The following is a 20,347-nucleotide window of genomic DNA, read 5'->3' on the forward strand; positions in this document are numbered from 1 at the left end:
ACCTCAAGTACATGTGACCATTCAGACGGCCAAGCTGACGATATGGCCCAATGAGATTGTCGCCTACAATTCCGGCCCAGATATTCACAGCAAAACTTACTTCACGACGTATCTCTACTACAGGTGATGACTGGGTGTTGTGTGCTGTCCTTAGGTTAGTTACATTTAAGTAGTTCTAAGTTCTAGGGGACTGATGACCATAGCTGTTAAGTCCCATAGTACTCTGAGCCATTTTAACCATTCTACTACAGGTTTTCCTCATAGCTATTACTGTTGTCCGAAATATCATCACGATAAAATGAGGCCTCGTCTTAAAACAGCACCATCTGGAGGAAATCTTTTCTATCAGTCCATTGTTGGAGCAACCACTGAGAAAATGCGGCCCCTGGTGCAAAGTCAGTCGAAAGCATTGCATGAACTCATTGTGGGTGATATGGGTTCAATGGTTGTTCATGGAATACTCGCCACACGCTAGTATGTGCAGGTTTTCCTCATAGCTATTACTATTGTCCGAAATATCATCACGATAAAATGAGGCCTCGTCTTAAAACAGCACCGTCTGGAGGATGCAGTACGAGTACTTATACTGGGGTCCGCTGCAACACGTTCCAGCACCTCCCCTTCAAAATAGAGTGTACGAGTCATCCTCATGTTGCCACGTCCCTCGTTTCTTCTTTCCAATGAACCAGTCTCCCACATTCATTGATCTAGAGAAATAAACAATCGTCGTGACGGATGATGTCTGTTAGGAAAGCGTTCCCTGTACAGCCTTCCAGCGGCGAGAGCATTGCAACAAACTTCCCCACACAGAAGGTGCATGTCAGTGAGTTCTGCGGAACTGTACCAGTTCTGGTCCATCGTATTGTACTGCACGTCTCTGAATCACACTGAGTAATGAATAGGTCTGTCGTTGATTCGTATCACGTTCTGCATCGGACAATGGAAACACGATACAACTAATTCACATTATGGACAACTAAAGTAAACAAAACCTACATCATGACTTCCTAGTAGTCAGGCCCGTCCTCGTTGTTTCCTTGCAGGAAATGAATAATATACATCTAAATAAACAGCACAGTTAGTTGTAAATAAGCTAGAAAACAGTAATGTCATGTCACCTCAAGCTGGCTTCTCCGACCTCTGGTTCCCTGCCTCAGATTGTTCAGTGGAACATTCTCTGTGTCCTGTTACAGGGTGTAAATAAATTCCCTTTACAGACAGGTTCCTTACACCAAAAAAAGAAAAAATGTCTAATAAACATGGGCTCTAAAATGCATACTTTAAGAGCTATTCACTCTTATTCAATAGAAGAGATTTGTGATAGTAGCGAAGATGAGCAAGTGCTCACAGCATTTTACAGCTCATGTTTACTAGACTTTTTTTCTTCTTTTGGTGTAAGGAATCTGTCCTCAAAGTCTTCAGCACTGTGGTACGGCGATAAGACGAGCTCATTGTAATATACATCATAATTTTACGATAACTACTGCAAAAGTTACGAATGTTTATCGTTACAAATATTTTGGCAAGCAATATGTTATTAATAACTAAAAACGACTTGGAGTTATCACAGAATATGAGAATGAAATGAAAGCTGAACGTGTCATTAAGCACAACAGGAACCCGCAATTCAAATATTTTAGCTGTTAACATTATAGCCATGCTATCGATAGATTCACGAAAAAATTTCTAGTCCAAACATAAAATTTCGATTGAACATAGATTTTGCCAGTTAATATAGTCATACGATATTTCACTAGACAACATTAGGCACTTGATAACGCCTATATTCGAAGAAATATAATATCACTGAAATAAGCTCTCTCCGATTATCGAAGACTGCCATCAATGTAGGCTTACGATGAAATTCTGCAAATACACAAGTATCCAGAAGACATGAATTATGAAACAAGCCAAGGACATTTTACAAGTAACCAAATCTCTGAGTGTCAACAACATGGAACAGCGATTTTAATTCCAGTAACAAACCAAATGATGAAAGTAACGAATCGTGCAATTATATTAAAGCATAAATTAAATTACATTTTGGAATTTTATGTCACATCCGAAAGCTTAGGAGACAGAGACAGTGAAACACTCTAGTTTTCGTCAAATCCATCCCAAGTAGAAAATACACAAATCTGAAGTGTGTGAACTGCGTAGTAATTTTTGGATTCAGAAACATATTTAATCAACGTAATTGTTCACAACAAAATTCGTTTTATAATTTGTTATTACTGATACTGATCACTGAACTTAAGTAGCTCACTCCTGAAAAATAAAATACTTCAAAACACGGGGTTGACGAAGAGACTGAAAAAAAAAAACACCCTAGTCAAATTAAATACAAATTAATACTCACATAAAAGAGTACCAATAACAACTGGAAGCTCTCTGCACAACTCATATATTGCCTCAAAAACCTATAAACAAAAACCATAACAGCCACTCCAGTTTGAACCACAAGATTCTGCAAGGTCTTTGACTGCTCGAAGCAGACGCTTCCCTTCATAGTCATGTATACTAGGAAGAAGACACTTTTTAAATCTCTGTGAACTCTTAAATCATCATAATTATATACGAAAATATCTGTCAACTGTGAATGCGTAAGTGTATCTGAATCGGAGATTAAGTCATCAGTCAAAATGGCATCATGAGGAAGACTGTCTATTTAAAGAGAATATCAAATATAAACATGGTATCAGGATCTGTTATATAGCTTTGCCCAAGAAGAAGCAATGTGGGAGATCATCATCAAGACTTCGACTTCATCAAGTTCTATTTAAATAGTTAAGAGAAGACGAAAATTCAACTATTTTTCTCATTCCGTACAGTGTTAAGACAAGCTTACAAGTTTTATAGAAAAAAAATGGTTCAAATGGCTCTGAGCACTATGGGACTTAACTGCTAAGGTTATCAGTCCCCTAGAACTTAGAACTACTTAAACCTAACTAACCTAAGGACATCACACACACATCCATGCCCGAAGCAGGATTCGAACCTGCGACCGTAGCTGTCGCGCGGTTCCAGACTGTAGCGCCTAGAACCGCTCGGCCACCCTGGCCGGCACCATTACAGATCATTTTATATATTGCGTATACCTGACAATAGGGTTAATTTTTGACTGATGGTCGTTATTAAGCTTGAATTCAGCAGTATGGGCGCGAGTAGGAGTGCAAGTGGTATTTCTTTGGTGGTTACGTTTCTGTTAAGTTCACACCAGTTACCACTAACTTTTTCCTGATTCAAAACGCTGGACTTACCGTAATTTAACTGAGCTAAAACATACGCTTTAACGTTGTACAGGTCTTAGAACGTTCTGAACGCAGCTTCAGTGACTGATTTTGGGATGCTTGTGCGAACTTCAACTTTGCGCTTGCGACAATCGAGACACTAGTGAACTTTGAACATTTTCCTGAATTTTATGTAAGTCGCTGCGCATGATAATCACGACTGTTTGTTTTGACAGGTTACCTAGAGTACAGGGCGTCAAACATTTTTTTCCTCAAGTGCCTATATTGACATTGTGCGGCAACACTTCGGGTCGCATCTTATTACCATTTGGTAGCCTTCATAAATTACCATGTCATGAGTCCCCAATGAACTAGCAATACTACAGGCCTAATAAGTTGGCCGTCGACTTCAAAGCACTGATCGTTAGAAGGCGGCACCATTCGGAATACTTTGTGTCCATTGTTCTCTGTTTCAGATCGGTATCACCCAGACGTTGTGACACTATAATTGCCTGACTAACTGTTGTGCTATCTGTGCGAGCGGATGTTTAATTTATTAGTAACAGTAAATGTACTTATATTTAAAGGTATTATGCAGTATTAGTCACTAGCGTAAATGTTTACTAAATGTGTGAGTGTCATTTTTCTTCTGCTTATTGTGTTATACTACAACAGCCTTAATTTAATATCATATTGCTTGCTATAAATATATATAGCATTTAAAAAGACCGTCTCTATAAAGTGCATTCACGAATTCATGTTATTTATGGCTGAAATTTATAGCGTAGCAGCTGATCGGTAAGAGGTACTGGAAGACAAACAAGAAAGTAATCCCCTTATGTTCTCTCTCCCCGCAAGCTTCGCTTCTAAGGTGACCGGCCAACTTTTCGCACGCCTACTTTATTCTTGCAGTATATTTTTGATTCGACGAAGTTATCAGGTACGGACAACAGTTGAAAACTGTAAGAATTTGTTCATTACTGGTTTATGAGTTATCCTTTTTCTGATAGTAGTAAACATTAGCATCGGTTGCAAATCGAAATGAATATTCGATACCGGTAAGGAACCAATATTTACCATCCGGAACTGTTGGCTGCACGTAACTCCTTCGGCAAATAAAATTATTGTGCAGTTGCTGGTGATGAACAGCCGTGTCCGTGACATTAAAATCGTCAACCATTGCGAATAAGATTTTAGATTGCCGTCTGTTTGTCGACAATTGCATTCCGACGTACATAGTCACATTGGTAGAGTCGAGTGCGCGCCATTCTGACAGCAATTAGAGCTTTCGTCACATGTAGATACTAAACTCTCTTTCAGAAGTGTCTATGAAAGTAACATTACTACCTCTGTAAGTATTTTGTTTACTACTAAGCAGGAAACTACAATGAAGTTTTTGGATTCGGCTATTAGTTGCCAGATTCATATTACTGCATTATAAACTACGCCTCAGAGCCGCGGGCAGCAAGAATATTTAATTCGGGCCGCGAGAATATTTAATTCGGGCCGCATGCGACCCGCAGGTCGCAGTTTGACGGCTACTGACCTAGAGTATAGTGAAGTAACAATGCTTGTAAACATTTAAGATTTTTTTCCGTATTTGATATTTAATGTTTTGAAAAAAAAAATTCTGCATACGCGTGTTCCGTGTTTACGCTCTATGGGTGCATTTTATAGGCTATTATTTGGATATTAACTTCAATTTGAACTCTCACTTGTGTGAGGCCGCTATTCTCTGATTTCTGTGTCAATCAACATTTTTATGTTAATAAACCGCTAACCTGTTTTAGATTATTTAGTCGATGAATCATTTATTATGTATAGACAATGGCATTAAACTGCAGGTGTGCGGCCAGCCTGTATGACACACGAATGCGAGAGCCAGCGAGTAGTCCAAGTCATGCATCTGCCTACACTGTTTCTGCTACTCACGTCTACCAACGTTCAAATGATGCTTCCAGAAGACATAATTTCTGATTTAATTGGAAGGTAATGCAAGGAAACAGCGGTGGTATCACCGCACACGATAATGCCTACTTAGCCGGTAAAATCCTGCGCCTATATACAGCGTGAGTCACCTAACGTCACCGCTGGATATACGAGGGCAGTTCAATAAGTAATGGAACACATTTTTTTGTGAAACAGGGGTTGTTTTATTCAGCATTGAAATACACCAGGTTATTCCCCAATCTTTTAGCTACACAACACTATTTTTCAACGTAATCTCCATTCAATGCTACGGCCTTACGCCACCTTGAAATGAGGGCCTGTATGCCTGCACGGTACCATTCCACTGGTCAATGTCGGAGCCAACGTCGTACTGCATCAATAACTTCTTCATCATCCGCGTAGTGCCTCCCACGGATTGCGTCCTTCATTGGGCCAAACATATGGAAATCCGACGGTGCGAGATCGGGGCTGTAGGGTGCATGAGGAAGAACAGTCCACTGAAGTTTTGTGAGCTCCTCTCGGGTGCGAAGACTTGTGTGAGGTCTTGCGTTGAAATGAAGAAGGAGAAGTTCGTTCAGATTTTTGTGCCTTCAATTTCTGAAGAGTAGCACAATACACTTCAGAGTTGATCGTTTGACCATGGGGAAGGACATCGAACAGAATAACCCCTTCAGCGTCCCAGAAGACTGTAACCATGACTTTACCGGCTGAGGGTATGGCTTTAAACTTTTTCTTGGTAGGGGAGTGGGTCTGGTGCCACTCCATTGATTGCCGTTTTGTTTCAGGTTCGAAGTGATGAACCCATGTTTCATCGCCTGTAACAATCTTTGACAAGAAATTGTCACCCTCAGCCACATGACGAGCAAGCAATTCCGCACAGATGGTTCTCCTTTGCTCTTTATGGTGTTCGGTTAGACAACGAGGGACCCAGCGGGAACAAACCTTTGAATATCCCAACTGGTGAACAATTGTGACAGCACTACCAACAGAGATGTCGAGTTGAGCACTGAGTTGTTTGATGGTGATCCGTCGATCATCTCGAACGAGTGTGTTCGCACGCTCCGCCATTGCAGGAGTCACAGCTGTGCACGGCCGGCCCGCACGCGGGAGATCAGACAGTCTTGCTTGACCTTGCGGCGATGACGACACACGCTTTGCCCAACGACTCACCGTGCTTTTGTCCACTGCCAGATCACCGTAGACATTCTGCAAGCGCCTATGAATATCTGAGATGCCCTGGTTTTCCGCCAAAAGAAACTCAATCACTGCCCGTTGTTTGCAACGCACATCCGTTACAGACGCCATTTTAACAGCTCCGTACAGCGCTGCCACCTGTCGGAAGTCAATGAAACTATACGAGACGAAGCGGGAATGTTTGAAAATATTCCACAAGAAATTTCCGGTTTCTTCAACCAAAATTGGCCGAGAAAAGAAATGTGTTGCATTACTTATTGAACTGCCCTCGTATTTCGTAAACCACATCAAATACTGACGAACCGATTCCACAGACCGAACGTGAGGAGAGGGGCTAGAGTAATTGTTTAATACAAACCATACAAAAATGCACGGAAGTATGTTTTTAACACAAACCTACGATTTTTTAAAAATGGAACCATGTTAGTTTTGTTAGCACATCTGAACATATAAACAAATACGTAATCAGTGCCGTTTGTTGCATTGTAAAATGTTAATTACATCCGGAGATATTGAAACCTAAAGTTGACGCTTGAACCCTCCGACGTTCAGTTGCGTGTTGTAACAAACACGGGCCACGGTCGGCGAGCAGCATCTGCAGGGACATGTTTACGATGACGACCGTGTTTACGAGTGTGGCTGTAGTGCACTGTTGTGGTTTGGTCCAGCTGTCGCAGTGTCCGCATGTAGCGCTTGCTGCTATTGTTATTCTGCATTCGTCTCCGCACGCAGATCAACTGTAGTACACCGTGTTACCAGACGTCTGTGATAGTGTAGTGTTGTAGGAACTGTGACCATGGTGTATCCGAACTCTGAAAAGGCGGAGACGATACTCATCTATGGCGAGTGTCGACGAAATGCGGCTGAAGCCTGCAGGGTGTATGCAGAACGGTACCCGGACAGAGAGCATCCAACGTGCCGCACATTGCAAAACATCTACCGCCAACTGTATGCAACAGGTATGGTCGTAGCACGCAAACGGGTCCGTAACAGGCCCGTCACAGGAGAAGCGGGTGCAGTTGGTGTGTTAGCTGCTGGCCGAGCGGTTCTAGACGCTACAATCTGGAACCGTGCGACCGCTACGGTCGCAGGTTCGAATCCTGCCTCGGGCATGGATGTGTGTGATGTCCGTAGGTTGGTTAGGTTTAAGTAGTTCTAAGTTCTAGGGGACTGATGACCTTAGAAGTTAAGTCCCATAGTGCTCAGAGCCATTTGTTAGCTGCTGTTGCCATGAACCCACACATGAGTACACGGGACGTTGCGAGAGCCGGTGGACTGAGTCAAAGTAGTGTCATGCGCATACTGCATCGTCACCGCTTTCACCAGTTTCATGTGTCGCTACATCAGCAATTACATGGTGATGACTTTAATCATCGAGTGCAATTCTGTCAATGGGCATTAACAGAGAATGCGTTGCAGTTCTACCTGTTTACCGATGAAGCGGGTTTCACAAACCACGGGGCAATGAATCTACGGAACACGCATTCCAGGTCCGTGGACAATCCTCGCTGGCTCAGACAGGTAGAGCGACAGCGACCGTGGACTGTAAATGTATGGTGCGGAATCATTGGCGACCACCTCATTGGTCCTCACTTCATTGCAGGGTCCCAAACAGCTGCAATATACATCGCGTTTCTACAGAATGATCTGCCAACGTTGCTCGAAAATGTCCCACTGGAAACGCGTCGACGTATGTGGTATCAGCATAATGGTGCACCTGCACATTCCGCAATTAACACTAGGCTGACCGTTGACAGGATGTTCGACGGGCGTTTCATAGGACGTGGAGGACGCACAAATTGGCCAGCCCGTTCTCCTGATCTTACACCTCTGGACTTCTTTCTGTGGGGTACGTTAAAGGAGAGTGTGTACCGTGATGTGCCTACAACCCCAGATGATATGAAACAACGTATTGTGGCAGCCTGCGGCGACATTACACCAGATGTACTGCGGCGTGTACGACATTCATTACGCCAGAGATTGCAATTGTGTGCAGCAAATGATGGCCACCACATTGAACATCTATTGGCCTGCCACACTCTATTCCACTCCGTAATTGAAAACGGAAACCACGTGTGTACGTGTACCTCACCCCTCACGGTAATGTACATGTGCGTCAGTGAAAAAGACCAATAAAAAGGTGTTAGCATGTGGACGTAATATGCTGTTCCAGTCTCTTCCGTACCTAAGGTCCATCACCGTTCCTTTTGGATCCCTACGTAATTCGGTGCTCTCCGATACACACGATGGAACAGCGGAGGAGTGGTACTCAAGCGTCAACTTTAGGTTACAATATCTCAGGATGTAATTAACATTTTACAATGCAACAAACGGCACTGATTACGTACTTGTTTATATGTTCAGATGTGCTAACAAAACTAACGAGGTTCCGTTTAAAAAGACGTAGGTTTGTGTTAAAAAACATACTTCCGTGCATTTTTTAATGGTTTCTATTAACCAATTACACTAGCCCCTCTCCTCACGTTCGGTCTGTGGAATCTATTCGTCAGTATTTGATGTGGTTTACGAAATATATCCAGCGGTAATGTTAGGTGACTCACCCTATATATCATTGGGTGCATCTGCAAATATCCATAATAATAATTACTTTGTCGTTTAAAATTACGGGAAAACGTATCACAATTCTAGTCTATTTGTGCTACATTCCATCGATAGTAATTATTACGAAGGCTATCAAAAAGTTTCCTTTCGAAGGACGTACAGTCTAGAATCGGTATACCAATTAGGCAAAATCGTCGTTGAGCTTTGAGGCAATCCCAACACACCAAGGTGAAGATCAAGCAGTAAACGAGCTGTCACGTCAGCTGAACAGTCCATGGTTAACCATTTTAAAAGTGCTGCGAACAGTTGTGAAATGATATCCAAGTTGTCGATGTAGATGTTCGACACTCTGAGCAACGTTTGCATGTACGTCTCTGTAACTCTCTGCTGCACATCATCGTCCGATAGGAATTGTCGACCATTCAAGGCTTTTTTTAAGGGGCCGGAGGCACGATAATCGCATGGGTACAGGTCAGGACTGTAGGGTGGGTGTTCGAGTATCTTCCATTTTAGTTGGCGTAATTTCTGCATTACGAAATTTGCGATATAGGGACGTGCATTATCTAAAAGCACCAGAACCCCTTGGCATACCATTCCACAACGGCAGTTTTTGACAGACATGCTGGACCACACACATTCTTCATTGTGTGATAGTTATCTAACAGTGGTTATCCTTCGACAACCAAGCAAAGAATAACACCACGTTGTTCCGGTTTGGAAGCGTTTGGTAATAACGTGATTATCTTTCACGTTTTCACATTTTCGGCACGCACATTGGAAAGACACGAATGCCACACTTAGGGGCCTATCCCTTGTCTACAAGTCTGTGCTTATACTGTATACGCTCATCGTTGCAAATACGCTGCAGCAATGTCCTCGATCGTCCTCGTAATCCCATTAAGGACAGAGTGCGACTATATCCTTCCCAACGCACCTCGCTCGTGGAGGCGTACATGCGTGATTGACAGCTCCAAGATGGCGACGTGCTCTTTTTCCTGGTTTTTCCACAAGTTCTACTCGTCCAGTATGCTTCCACTGTACCAGCAGCTGCCTCACATCTGAGTGGTTATAATTAAACTATCGTTCCTTGAGCCAGTATATATGGATAAGTATTTCCCTTCATGTACTGAACTTTATAGGAATAATACGATATTGCAGTGCCTATGTTATTATGATTACGATGCAAAGTTCCTTTGGACATGAATGCAAATCGGGAAATATATGAAATAAGCGACACTGACAAAAGGCAGATTGTTACTGCGCGGCACCTGGGAACGAGTATTTTGGAAACATTGAAGCGGTTCCGCTCTTCCCATGCTACTGTCTTGAACATCCATGGAAAGTACTTTAAAGACGGTGAAACCACGAGTAGGAGGAGACAAGTTTTTGGAACGTCTGCCCCGCATGATGGCACATGGAGGTCGGGGGTCTTGCCCATACTTCTGACGACAGGGTACGATGCTGGTGGAGGGACAAGTGCTAATAGGAACACCACTGAGCGCACATCGCTGAACGTGGGACTCCGCTGTGGAAGACCTCTACGTGTTCATCTGCGACTCCAACAGGCACGGAAACATCGAGATTGGACCTTGGATCGACGGAAGCCTGTTGCCTGCTCGGGTGAATCACGCTTGTTGTTACGACAAGGCTTTGGTAAACGGATAATCGAAACATGCACCGCACTACGGACGGAGGCTGGTGGATGCAGTACTACGCTCCGTGGAACACTTACCTGGGTTTTTCTGGGAACTGTGTTAGTAATCGAAGGCACCATCATAGCTATGGACTACGTGGACACTGTATCCTTTCAGCTTAAGATCTTCCCCAACAGCTAAGGCATCTTCTAGCAGGCTATCTGTCCCTGCCACAGATTCGTGATACAGTGGTCTGAGGGGCATTACAGCTGAACTGACAATGATGTGTTGACCACTAAATTCTCCTGATATGAGCCCAATGAAACACATTTGGGACTCTATCGAAAGTCATCCCCGCGCTCACAAATCTCCGACCCGCGATTTATAGCAATTTCTTTTAAAACGAAACAAATTATATTCGCTGCACGGATATCCCTGACAGTTAACTTCAAATACTGTTTATTTACGGATTTTTGGAGTCTACTGTCGGCGTTTCTGGGGTCAGAACTCGATTTGCGATTGCTGTTTGTATTGTACTTTGCGTCAATAAAGCGAGTGTTGTTCTCAGAATATCATTTTTGAATTGGTCATCTATATGACCTATATTAGTAATCTGATTACTGTAATCAAGTACACACATCAAAAAAAAGTTTTGCATCACCCCGAAACCCAGAACTCCTGAACATAGACGTTGACTGTGGATATTGTATCACAGACACCGTTCCTTTTAATGTTCAGAGATGTCACAAGACCCGCCCAAAGATGTAAACAACCGTGCGTCAGCAGCGCCTATTAGACGTAGGGGATCCGACAGCTGATCACTTCCAGGCATTCCACCAGGAAGTAGGAACACCGCTCCTGTTGTCTGTAGTTCAACCGTGCCTAGATGGTCAATACCGCTGTTCGATCGCGTACGCATTGTTACTTTGTGCCAGGAATGGCTCTCAACAACTGAAGCGTCCAGGCGTCTCACAGTGAAACAAAGCGATGTTGTTCGGACATGGGGAGATACAGAGAGACAGGAACTGTTCATGTCATGCCCCGCTCAAGGGCTACTACTGCAGTGGATGACAGCAACCTACGGATTATGGCTCGGCGGAACCCTGACAGCAACGTCGTTATGTGAATAATGCTTTTCGTGCAGCCACAGGACGTCATGTTGCGACTCAAACTGTGCGCAATAGGCTGCATGAGGCACAACTTTACTCCCGACGTCCTTAGCGAGGTCTATCTTTGCAAACCATGACAGACACCATGCAACGCGGTACAGATGGGACCAACAACATGCCGAATGGATCGCTCAGGATTGCCATCACGTTCTCTTCAAAGATGTATGTCGCATATGCCTTCAACCAGATAATCGTCGGAGACGTGTTTGCAGGCAAGCCGGTCAGGTTTAACGCCTTAGCCACAGTGTCCAGCGAGTGCAGCAAGGTGGAGGTTCCCTGCTGTTTTGGAGTGGCATTATGCGGAGCCGACGTACGCCACTGGTGGTCATGGAAGGCGCCATAACAGATGTACATTACGTGAATACCATCCTCCGACCAATAGTGCAACCATATCGGAAGCATACTGGCGAGACATTCGTCTTCAGGACTTCCTTCAGGATAACGACATCGCTCGAATAGAGTGGCCAGCATACTTTCCACACATGAACCCTATCGAATATGTCTGGCATAGATTGAAAAGGGCTGTTTATGGACGACGTGACCTACCAATCATTCTGAGAGATCTGCGCCGAATCACCATTGCGGAGTGGGACAATCTGGACCAACAGTGCCTTGATGCAATATGTGGTTGTCATGAGCAATAAAAAGGTCGGAAACGGTGTTTATGTTCATCTCTATTCCAGTTTTCTGTGCAGTTTCCAGAACAGAGGTCATGCAAAACGGTTTTTGATATGTGTACTTTTTTTTAGGAATCATAGGAATCACGATTTTTTCCTCAAAGCCTCCTATCAAGTGTATTTATTCGCAACGGACATTGCTTGAAGACGATTTCAACTGTACAAATACAAACTGTTATCGAAATAATATATAAAAGAGTTGTTCAACGAATAATGGCTCTTTTTACGTCTTGTCAATCACGTTTACATATTCCATATAGAAAATAAGATAGGGGTATTCGTAATTAACATAAAAAACTAGCAGTTCCGTAAAACGAGAAAATTATGTCAAACCATGTATCTAAGACTGAATTCTCTCATCTTGTTACTGTAATAATCACTATGCAATTCATGCCATCAGCACAATAATTTTGACTGTGCGTTCACGAGTTGTGACATTTATTAACGAAAGACCTACGAACGTGCTTGGTGCTGCGCCCAATGATCTTATCTGTGGCGTCAGATATATTCCTATTTTTATTTTATTTAATTATAAGTTAATTTTTTTAAACTATTAAAATGTATAAGTCAGAGGGAACAGGAAGAAATATCTGTGTTAATTGCAAGAGATAATCTCTGAAATTAATCACACTAATTACGTATGCAAATGCAGTCTTTCGTATACATCAGTAGCAGTCAACCTGGTCCCATATCATTTACTAATGCGCGTTCCAGCATTTATGTTGGGCGGTAGACGGTAGAGATTTTAAAACCATTTTCATAAGGTTTTCATAAAAGTCTGACGCAACGTATCTGGTATGTAATTATTATTATTGTTATGGGCTTTAACTTATGTAGCTGTTCTTTATTAAAGTGAAGTTACTACCCTGCTTTATAAAACACAATTACTGTGGAAGCGGTGGGCGGTTAGAAAATTTTACTACTAACAGAGATAGAGTGGGCGGGTTGGTAGGAAAGGTTGAGTACCCTTAGTATATATTCTTGTATGCAGCACTGTTTCGAATTTTGTTTATGACATTACATCTCAATAGCATGCTCAATGCTAAAATATATCAGGTTAAAATGCAGGCGATTCGTTATTACGTAGAATTTTATACAGCTGTACAGATGTTTCTTAAAACAGTAACGTAGAATAATGAATAAGGTCTATATAGCTAGGTTATTAAGTTCGTAAACAGCTTATCTGAACGAGTCCACATATGTAGAGCCTAGTACGGAAAATGTTGTATGTAATTAGATATACCAACCGTGTGAGGATTTTCATTTAACGTGCATCTGGGCAATGTTGCCGCCTTACATTGTTACAAAAATTTGATTTGTGCGTTAACTGTGTAGTTTTTCTTGCCAATCAGTTGCTAAATGCGATGCTGGCGCTGCAAGAAAACCCATTTCTTGGCAGACTATGCCTCCCTTGCTCCTTCCATTATTTCCGAAAACAATTACTTGTGGATACTGGAAAGTAATGCCTGCGATTTTTATGTGAAAACCATTAAAGCTTTTCAAATACAACAAACTTTATTAATATGCTACATCTTCGTTCTCCATGTCAACATATTTATTTCTCAACATAGACTCATGCTCATAAATAAGGATAATTGCAGAATGTGGTGCCACACAACGTGGCACGACGCAAAACAGGCGCTAACAGCATAGGAACATAGGGAACACACACGACACAGATCTGTAAGTCCACAGTATTGGTGATAAGTTGAGAAAACCGTCCCGAAACACATGTGCTACAAAACGCTACTGTTTCCTGCTCATGTACCCCGACATCAATATTGGATATAATAACCATGCATATGTACACAGGCCGCACAACGGGTTGGCATACTCTGGATCAGGTGGTCGAACAGCTGCTGGGGTATAGCATCCCAATCTTGCACCAGTGTCTGTCGGAGCTCCTGAAGTGTCCTACGGGTTTCAAGACGTGCAGTGACACGTCGACCGAGAGCATGCCAGACGTGCTCGATCGGGTTTAGGTCTGGAGAACATACAGGCCGCTCCATTCGCCTGGTACCTTCTGTTTCAAGGTACTCCTCCACGATGGTAGCTCGGTGGGGCCCTGCGTTATCATCCATTAGGAGGAAGGTGGGACCTACTCCACCCCTGAAAAGACGGACATACTGATGCAAAATGACGTCCCGATACATCTGACCTGTTACAGCTCCTCTGTCAAAGACATGCCGGGATGTACGTGCACCAATCATAATCCCACCACACACCATCAAACCACGACCTCCATACAGGTCCCTTTCAAGGACATCGAGGGGTTGGTATCTGGTTCCTGGTTCACGCCAGATGAAAACCCGGAGAGAATCACTGTTTAGACTATACCTGGACTCGTCCGTGAACATAACCTGGGACCACTGTTCCAATGACCATGTACTGTGTACTTGACACCAGGCTTTAAGGGCTCTCCTTTGACCAGGGGTCAATGGAATGCACCTTGCAGGTCTCCGGGCGAATAAATCATGTCTGTTCAGGCGTCTGTAGACTGTGTGTCTGGAGACAACTGTTCCAGTGGCTGCGGTAAGTTCCCGAGCAAAGATACCTGCAGTACTCCGTGGCCGTCTGCGGGCACTGATGGTGAGATATCGGTCTTCTTGTGGTGTTGTACACTGTGGACGTCCCGTACTGCAGCGCCTGGACACGTTTCCCGTCTGTTGAAATAGTTTCCATAATCCTGAGATCACAATTTGTGGCACACGGAGGGCCCGTGCTACGACCTGCTGTGTTTGACCAGCCTCTAGTCACCCTAGTATTCAACCCCTCATAACGTCATCAATATGTGTTCTTTGAGCCATTTTCAACACACAGTAACCATTAGCACGTCTGAAAACGTCTGCACACTTACTCGCTGCACCGTACTCTGACATGCACCAACACACCTCTGCGTATGTGGACTGCTGCCAGCGCCACCATGCGACGACCGCACGTCAAATGCACCGCATGGTCATACCCTGAGGTGATTTTAACCCGCAAACCGCCCACCAGAGCGTTGTTTCACCATTTATCAGCATTATCCTTAATTTATGAGCGTGAGTGTAGTTATCCTGGCGACTACCACATTTCTCCCAAAGAGAGCCCTGTTTGTTGATACCGTAACGTAGAGACGTCCTTTAAGATGATTTTTAAGTTTCGAATCAGATGAGAATCGAGTGGGGCCAAGTCGTGACTCTATGGATGATGATAGATGACAGCGAACCCAAGGCATCGGGTTGATGCTGATGTCGGAACACTCGTGTCTGTAGTCTGGCACTGCCATGCTGCAGGAGAGAGTGCTGCAGGTGTGGACGAACTCTTCTAGTTCGAAACTATTACATCACGCTGCTTCTCGAGCACTGACATTTACACGCTAGAATTCCGAGCGCGTTAGCGGCACAGGCCGCAAATGTGTAGACAAGTAGAATAAAGATGTAGATTTTCAATAACATTTGTTTTGTTTAAAAAGCATGAAAAATTCAGAGGCAGTACTTTTCAGTACGACCTCGTAATTTGTTTAGCAACGTCGTGGAATAAAAGACACAGAAGTTGTGTGCGGGTTAACTTTTGTACAGCTATAGAAACTTAGCTGTAAGTATTAGGAGACTCACAATATGTAGGTAACCAATATGGTTAGTCAATCAGCCATCAAGAAGCAGTGGAGCGGAGGTTCCGGAGAGCAGCCAGTACGCACCTGCAGGGGCGCGGGCAGACCTTCTCGTATCCTGGCGAGCAGCAGCTGCACGGCCGTGGCGAACAGCTTGCCCATGTCCGCGATGACGGTCAGCGTCAGCGGGATTCCCACCAGCCCGAACAGGATGCAGAAGACACGCCCCCAGAACGTCACCGGCACAATGTTGCCGTAACCTGCCGGCAGAGCGCACCGCATGCAACAACTACTTCGATTAACCTCATATCGTCAACAAGAAAAACACTAGCCACCTATTCCATGATTTACATGAATTCCACCGCCACATACGTCGCAAAACTTATTTCACTTTCTGGGTAGGTAGCGTTTTTTAATGAAACCACGCCCTATCCTGCCCAACATCTCCAGTACTAACGCATCCGTCCCCAAAAACAACACTGTCTGACCTGTCTCATTACAACCATGCTCACACGGTTAGACTTCAACGCTCTCATCAGCTCTGCGTATGTACACTATGTGATCAAAGAGTATCCGGACACCTGGCTGAAAATTACTTACAAGTTCGTGGCGCCCTGCATCGGTAAGGGTTGAATTCAATATGGTGTTAGCCCACCCTTAGCCTTCACGACAGCTTCCACTCTCGCAGGCATATGTTCAATTAGGTCCTGGAAGGTTTCTTGGGGGATAGCAACCCGTTCTTCACGGAGTGCTGCACTGAGGAGCAGTATCGATGTAGGTCGGTGAGGCTGGCACAAAGTGGGCGTTCCAAAACATCCCAAAGGTGTTCCATAGGATTGAGGTCAGGATATTGTGCAGGCCAGTCCATTACAGGGATGTTATTGTCGTGTAACCACTCCGTCACAGGCCGTGCATTATGAAAAGGTGATCGATCGTGTTGAAAGATGCAATCGCCATCCCCGAATTTCTCTTTAACTGTTGGAGGCAAGGAGGTGCTTAAAACACCAATGTAGGCTTGTGCTGTGATAGTACCACGCAAAACAACAAGGGGTGCAAGTCCCTCCACGAAAAACACGACCACACCATAGTACCACCGCCTCTGAATTTTACTGTTGGCAATACACAAGCTGGTAGATAACGTTCATTCGCCGTAACCACACCCTGCCATCGGAATCGCCGCATTGTCTACCGTAATTCGTCACTCAACACAACGTTTCTCCACTTTTCAGTCGTCCAATGTTTACGCTCCTTACACCAAGCGAGGCGTCGTTTGGCATTTACCAGCGTGATGTGTGGCTCAGCCGCTTGACCATGAAATCCAAGTTTTCTCACCTCCCGCCTAACTGTCATAGTGCTCGCAGTGGATCCTGATGCAGTTTGGAATTCCTGTGTGATGGTCTGGATAGATGTCTGCCTATTACACATTAAGACCCTCTTCAACTGTCGGCGGCCTCTGTCAGTCAACAGACGAGGTCGGCCTGTAAGTTTTTGTGCTGTACTTGTCCCTTCACGTTTTCAGTTCACTATCACATCGGAAACAGTGGACCTAGGGATGTTTAGGAGTGTAGAAATCTCGCGTACAGACGTATGACACAAGTGACACCCAATCACCTGACCATGTTCGAAGTCCGTGAGTTCGGCGGACCGCCCCATTCTGCTCTCTCGCGTTGTCTAATGACTGCTGAAGTCGCTGATATGGAGTACATGGCAGTTAGTGGCAGCACAATGCACCTAATACGAAAAACGTATGGTTTGGAGGTGTCCGGATACTTTTGATCACATACTGTATTTCATCGTCAATTTCCTTCCTACAGTTTACCCAGGGCTCATCATCAAACTTACGTTTACGTCGCATCCCCGCCCACAGTTATCACATTTTTGTTCCTGTCTTTTACTGCACAGTACAGTAAGATTTTGTTACTGGAGACTACGGAGTAGGTAGGATCACGGGGGAGTCTCATCAAACGATGCGCCAGGTTGTCACATAGCGTGAGAACGGCAGGGCGAGCAAGAAACGTATCGTACTGGCTGTTGGGATTCACCTACAATGGTGATCGTCAAGTAGGGATTTTTTTATTATTTATATTTATCGGTAACTATTAATGTACTGCTGTGGCCGTGCTGGTGACGTCACTTGCACTGAGAACTCGTTACTAATGATTTCAATATCATCTCAGTTCATCAGGAAATACTAATTACAAACTTTAATTACGTTCAGTGCTGATTGATGGAAAGGGTGGACCTATCACTATTGTGCACTGAGAAGACAGGCGCCAAATTGCCAAGATAGCTCATTACTAATCTACGATCGGTTTCCGACGAAGTAATACGTGAACCTGCCTATACGATGTTGTATTAATCCAAGGTAGTCTACGATCGGTTTTAGAGGTGGCAACACGCGAACTAGAGTGTGAAGTGCAACTCACCGTAAAAACGAAATTAATTGTTAGAGTTGCCTCGGAAAATATACTAGCGCCACCTCATGTGTATTCTAAGATAGTGTGAAGCACTTGTTGACTTTTGCGGTGCTCGACAACTAATGATTAATGACCAGGAATCTTGTTATGAAATTTAATGGTAGACTGACTCTACAAATCGCTTTACTAATTTTGCGATTGGTGAAATGAAACAAAATTAATTGGCATCCTGACGTTTTGCGAGGCTCATTATGCTTAAGCATTTAAACCCACACACTTGCCACATTATTATGTACTGTTTATAGCACAAACGTTAGAGCTCGCCGCCGACGGAGAAGAAACCAGTTGGACAACGTCTGTAACACGCGAGGTAAGCAAATTGGCTACAGTTCTGTTACGAGAAGTTGGAGGTGGACGCACTGGACTTTCATTAGTAAATCACACGTAGCGTCCTTGTGCGTCCCTGTGTACATATTGTGGCAGGCGATATTTCGAACATTCATTCCTGTGTGCTGTGATAGTGTTACACTTGGCATTTCTTGTATGGGGAAATGCATTTAAACAACGGTTAATTTTAATATGAGGCATTAAACCCTCATTATAGTGTTTCACCAGACACACAACGTATTTACAGCTTAGCCCAAGCAGCTCCTGTAACAATGTAATATTGCTACATTAATTTTGCTATGATGAAAGCGGTACTGACTGACAATAAAACCGGATTACAAGCTGTGAGCTGTCTGGGGAGATTAATCTTGTATTACTAAGCAACTGTTTCATCAGGTATCTAGTCTAAGTTTACCAAATTCCCAAAGAGACTAACATTGATTATAATCTTTTACAGTCATACAACAACCGGTAATATATAAAAAGGAGAATTTAAATAAAAAGAAAGAAATCAGTTTATATTTGGAAATTTATTTTAAGATTGTTCATTGAAATTTCAGCATATTATATGTGAGTTATAACTGAGCTGGTGCCTTGTTTAAGGATTGTAAAAATGTGAGATTTTAATCTTACGGAACACATCAAATATGGAGCCAAGATTGGGAGACTGCATACAACCCTGCATTCATAAAATAACTCACGAAGAACATTGAAACATAAGCAAGAAGAAATTAACCACAACCAACAGATTCAGTTTTTTACCCAAAGAAATTACGTTCATACCACAATCCTGTCCGTCATGTAATTACCACACACTGGTATACTAAATTCATATTAACTCTTTGCGAAGTCTTCGCAAAAAGAATAGCTGAGGGCTACTTTGATGATTACACCACATGCTCCACGTGGTCAACTTGGTTTACACAAAGCGTACAACTCCACAATAATTTTGATAATTAGAATACATTAGATCGAAAAGCAATTGACAAAACCAAAACCTTGAACTGGTTACTAACGTCTTACTATTAACCTGATGGGTCAAACAGTTATATAAGCACGTGGTAGTGGTCTCACAAAGTACACCCCACGTGGGCTGAACATAAAGAAAAGTTGCTATATTGAAAATATAGTCAAGACGAGACGTTATAATCACACAAGCATTCGCATTTAAGATTAATCTTAGTTAGAGTTACTGATCAACACGTAGTTCCACTTTACTCACAAAGTAGTAACAAAGCAACTACCGGAAACTAATCTGAACTTCACACGAGAATAATACTGCGCTGCAATTTAAGATAACATCGGATATTTTAGACCTAAACCCGAAATAAGGGTGATTAAATTTTCAGTTAGGCTGAACTTAAGAAATCCATTGTCCTACGGGCTTAACAGACACGCGCTTAGCCAGAGATCTTACCACTTCAGACGCTCGCCACGGCCACACTGCAACTGCCTACTGCCGAGCGTGCTTCCTGAGGGTGGCTCACAAAGACAAACGGAAGTGGCCAGAGGGGCAGCTTCCTATACCAACATGA

General features: G+C 43.5%; 1 protein-coding gene across 1 annotated transcript in view; it reads right to left on the bottom strand.

Annotated features, from left to right (window-relative positions):
* The window catches only part of LOC124606931 (TWiK family of potassium channels protein 7), a 457,919-nt gene that overhangs the window by 96,316 nt on the left and 341,256 nt on the right, over positions 1-20,347 (bottom strand). The window contains exon 3 of the mRNA XM_047139046.1: positions 16,096-16,268. Within this exon, the coding sequence (XP_046995002.1) occupies positions 16,096-16,268 (173 nt within the window). The remainder of the gene's footprint in view (positions 1-16,095; positions 16,269-20,347) is intronic.

The sequence above is a fragment of the Schistocerca americana genome, chromosome 3, assembly GCF_021461395.2.
Source record: "Schistocerca americana isolate TAMUIC-IGC-003095 chromosome 3, iqSchAmer2.1, whole genome shotgun sequence".
Classification (NCBI taxonomy): domain Eukaryota; kingdom Metazoa; phylum Arthropoda; class Insecta; order Orthoptera; family Acrididae; genus Schistocerca; species Schistocerca americana.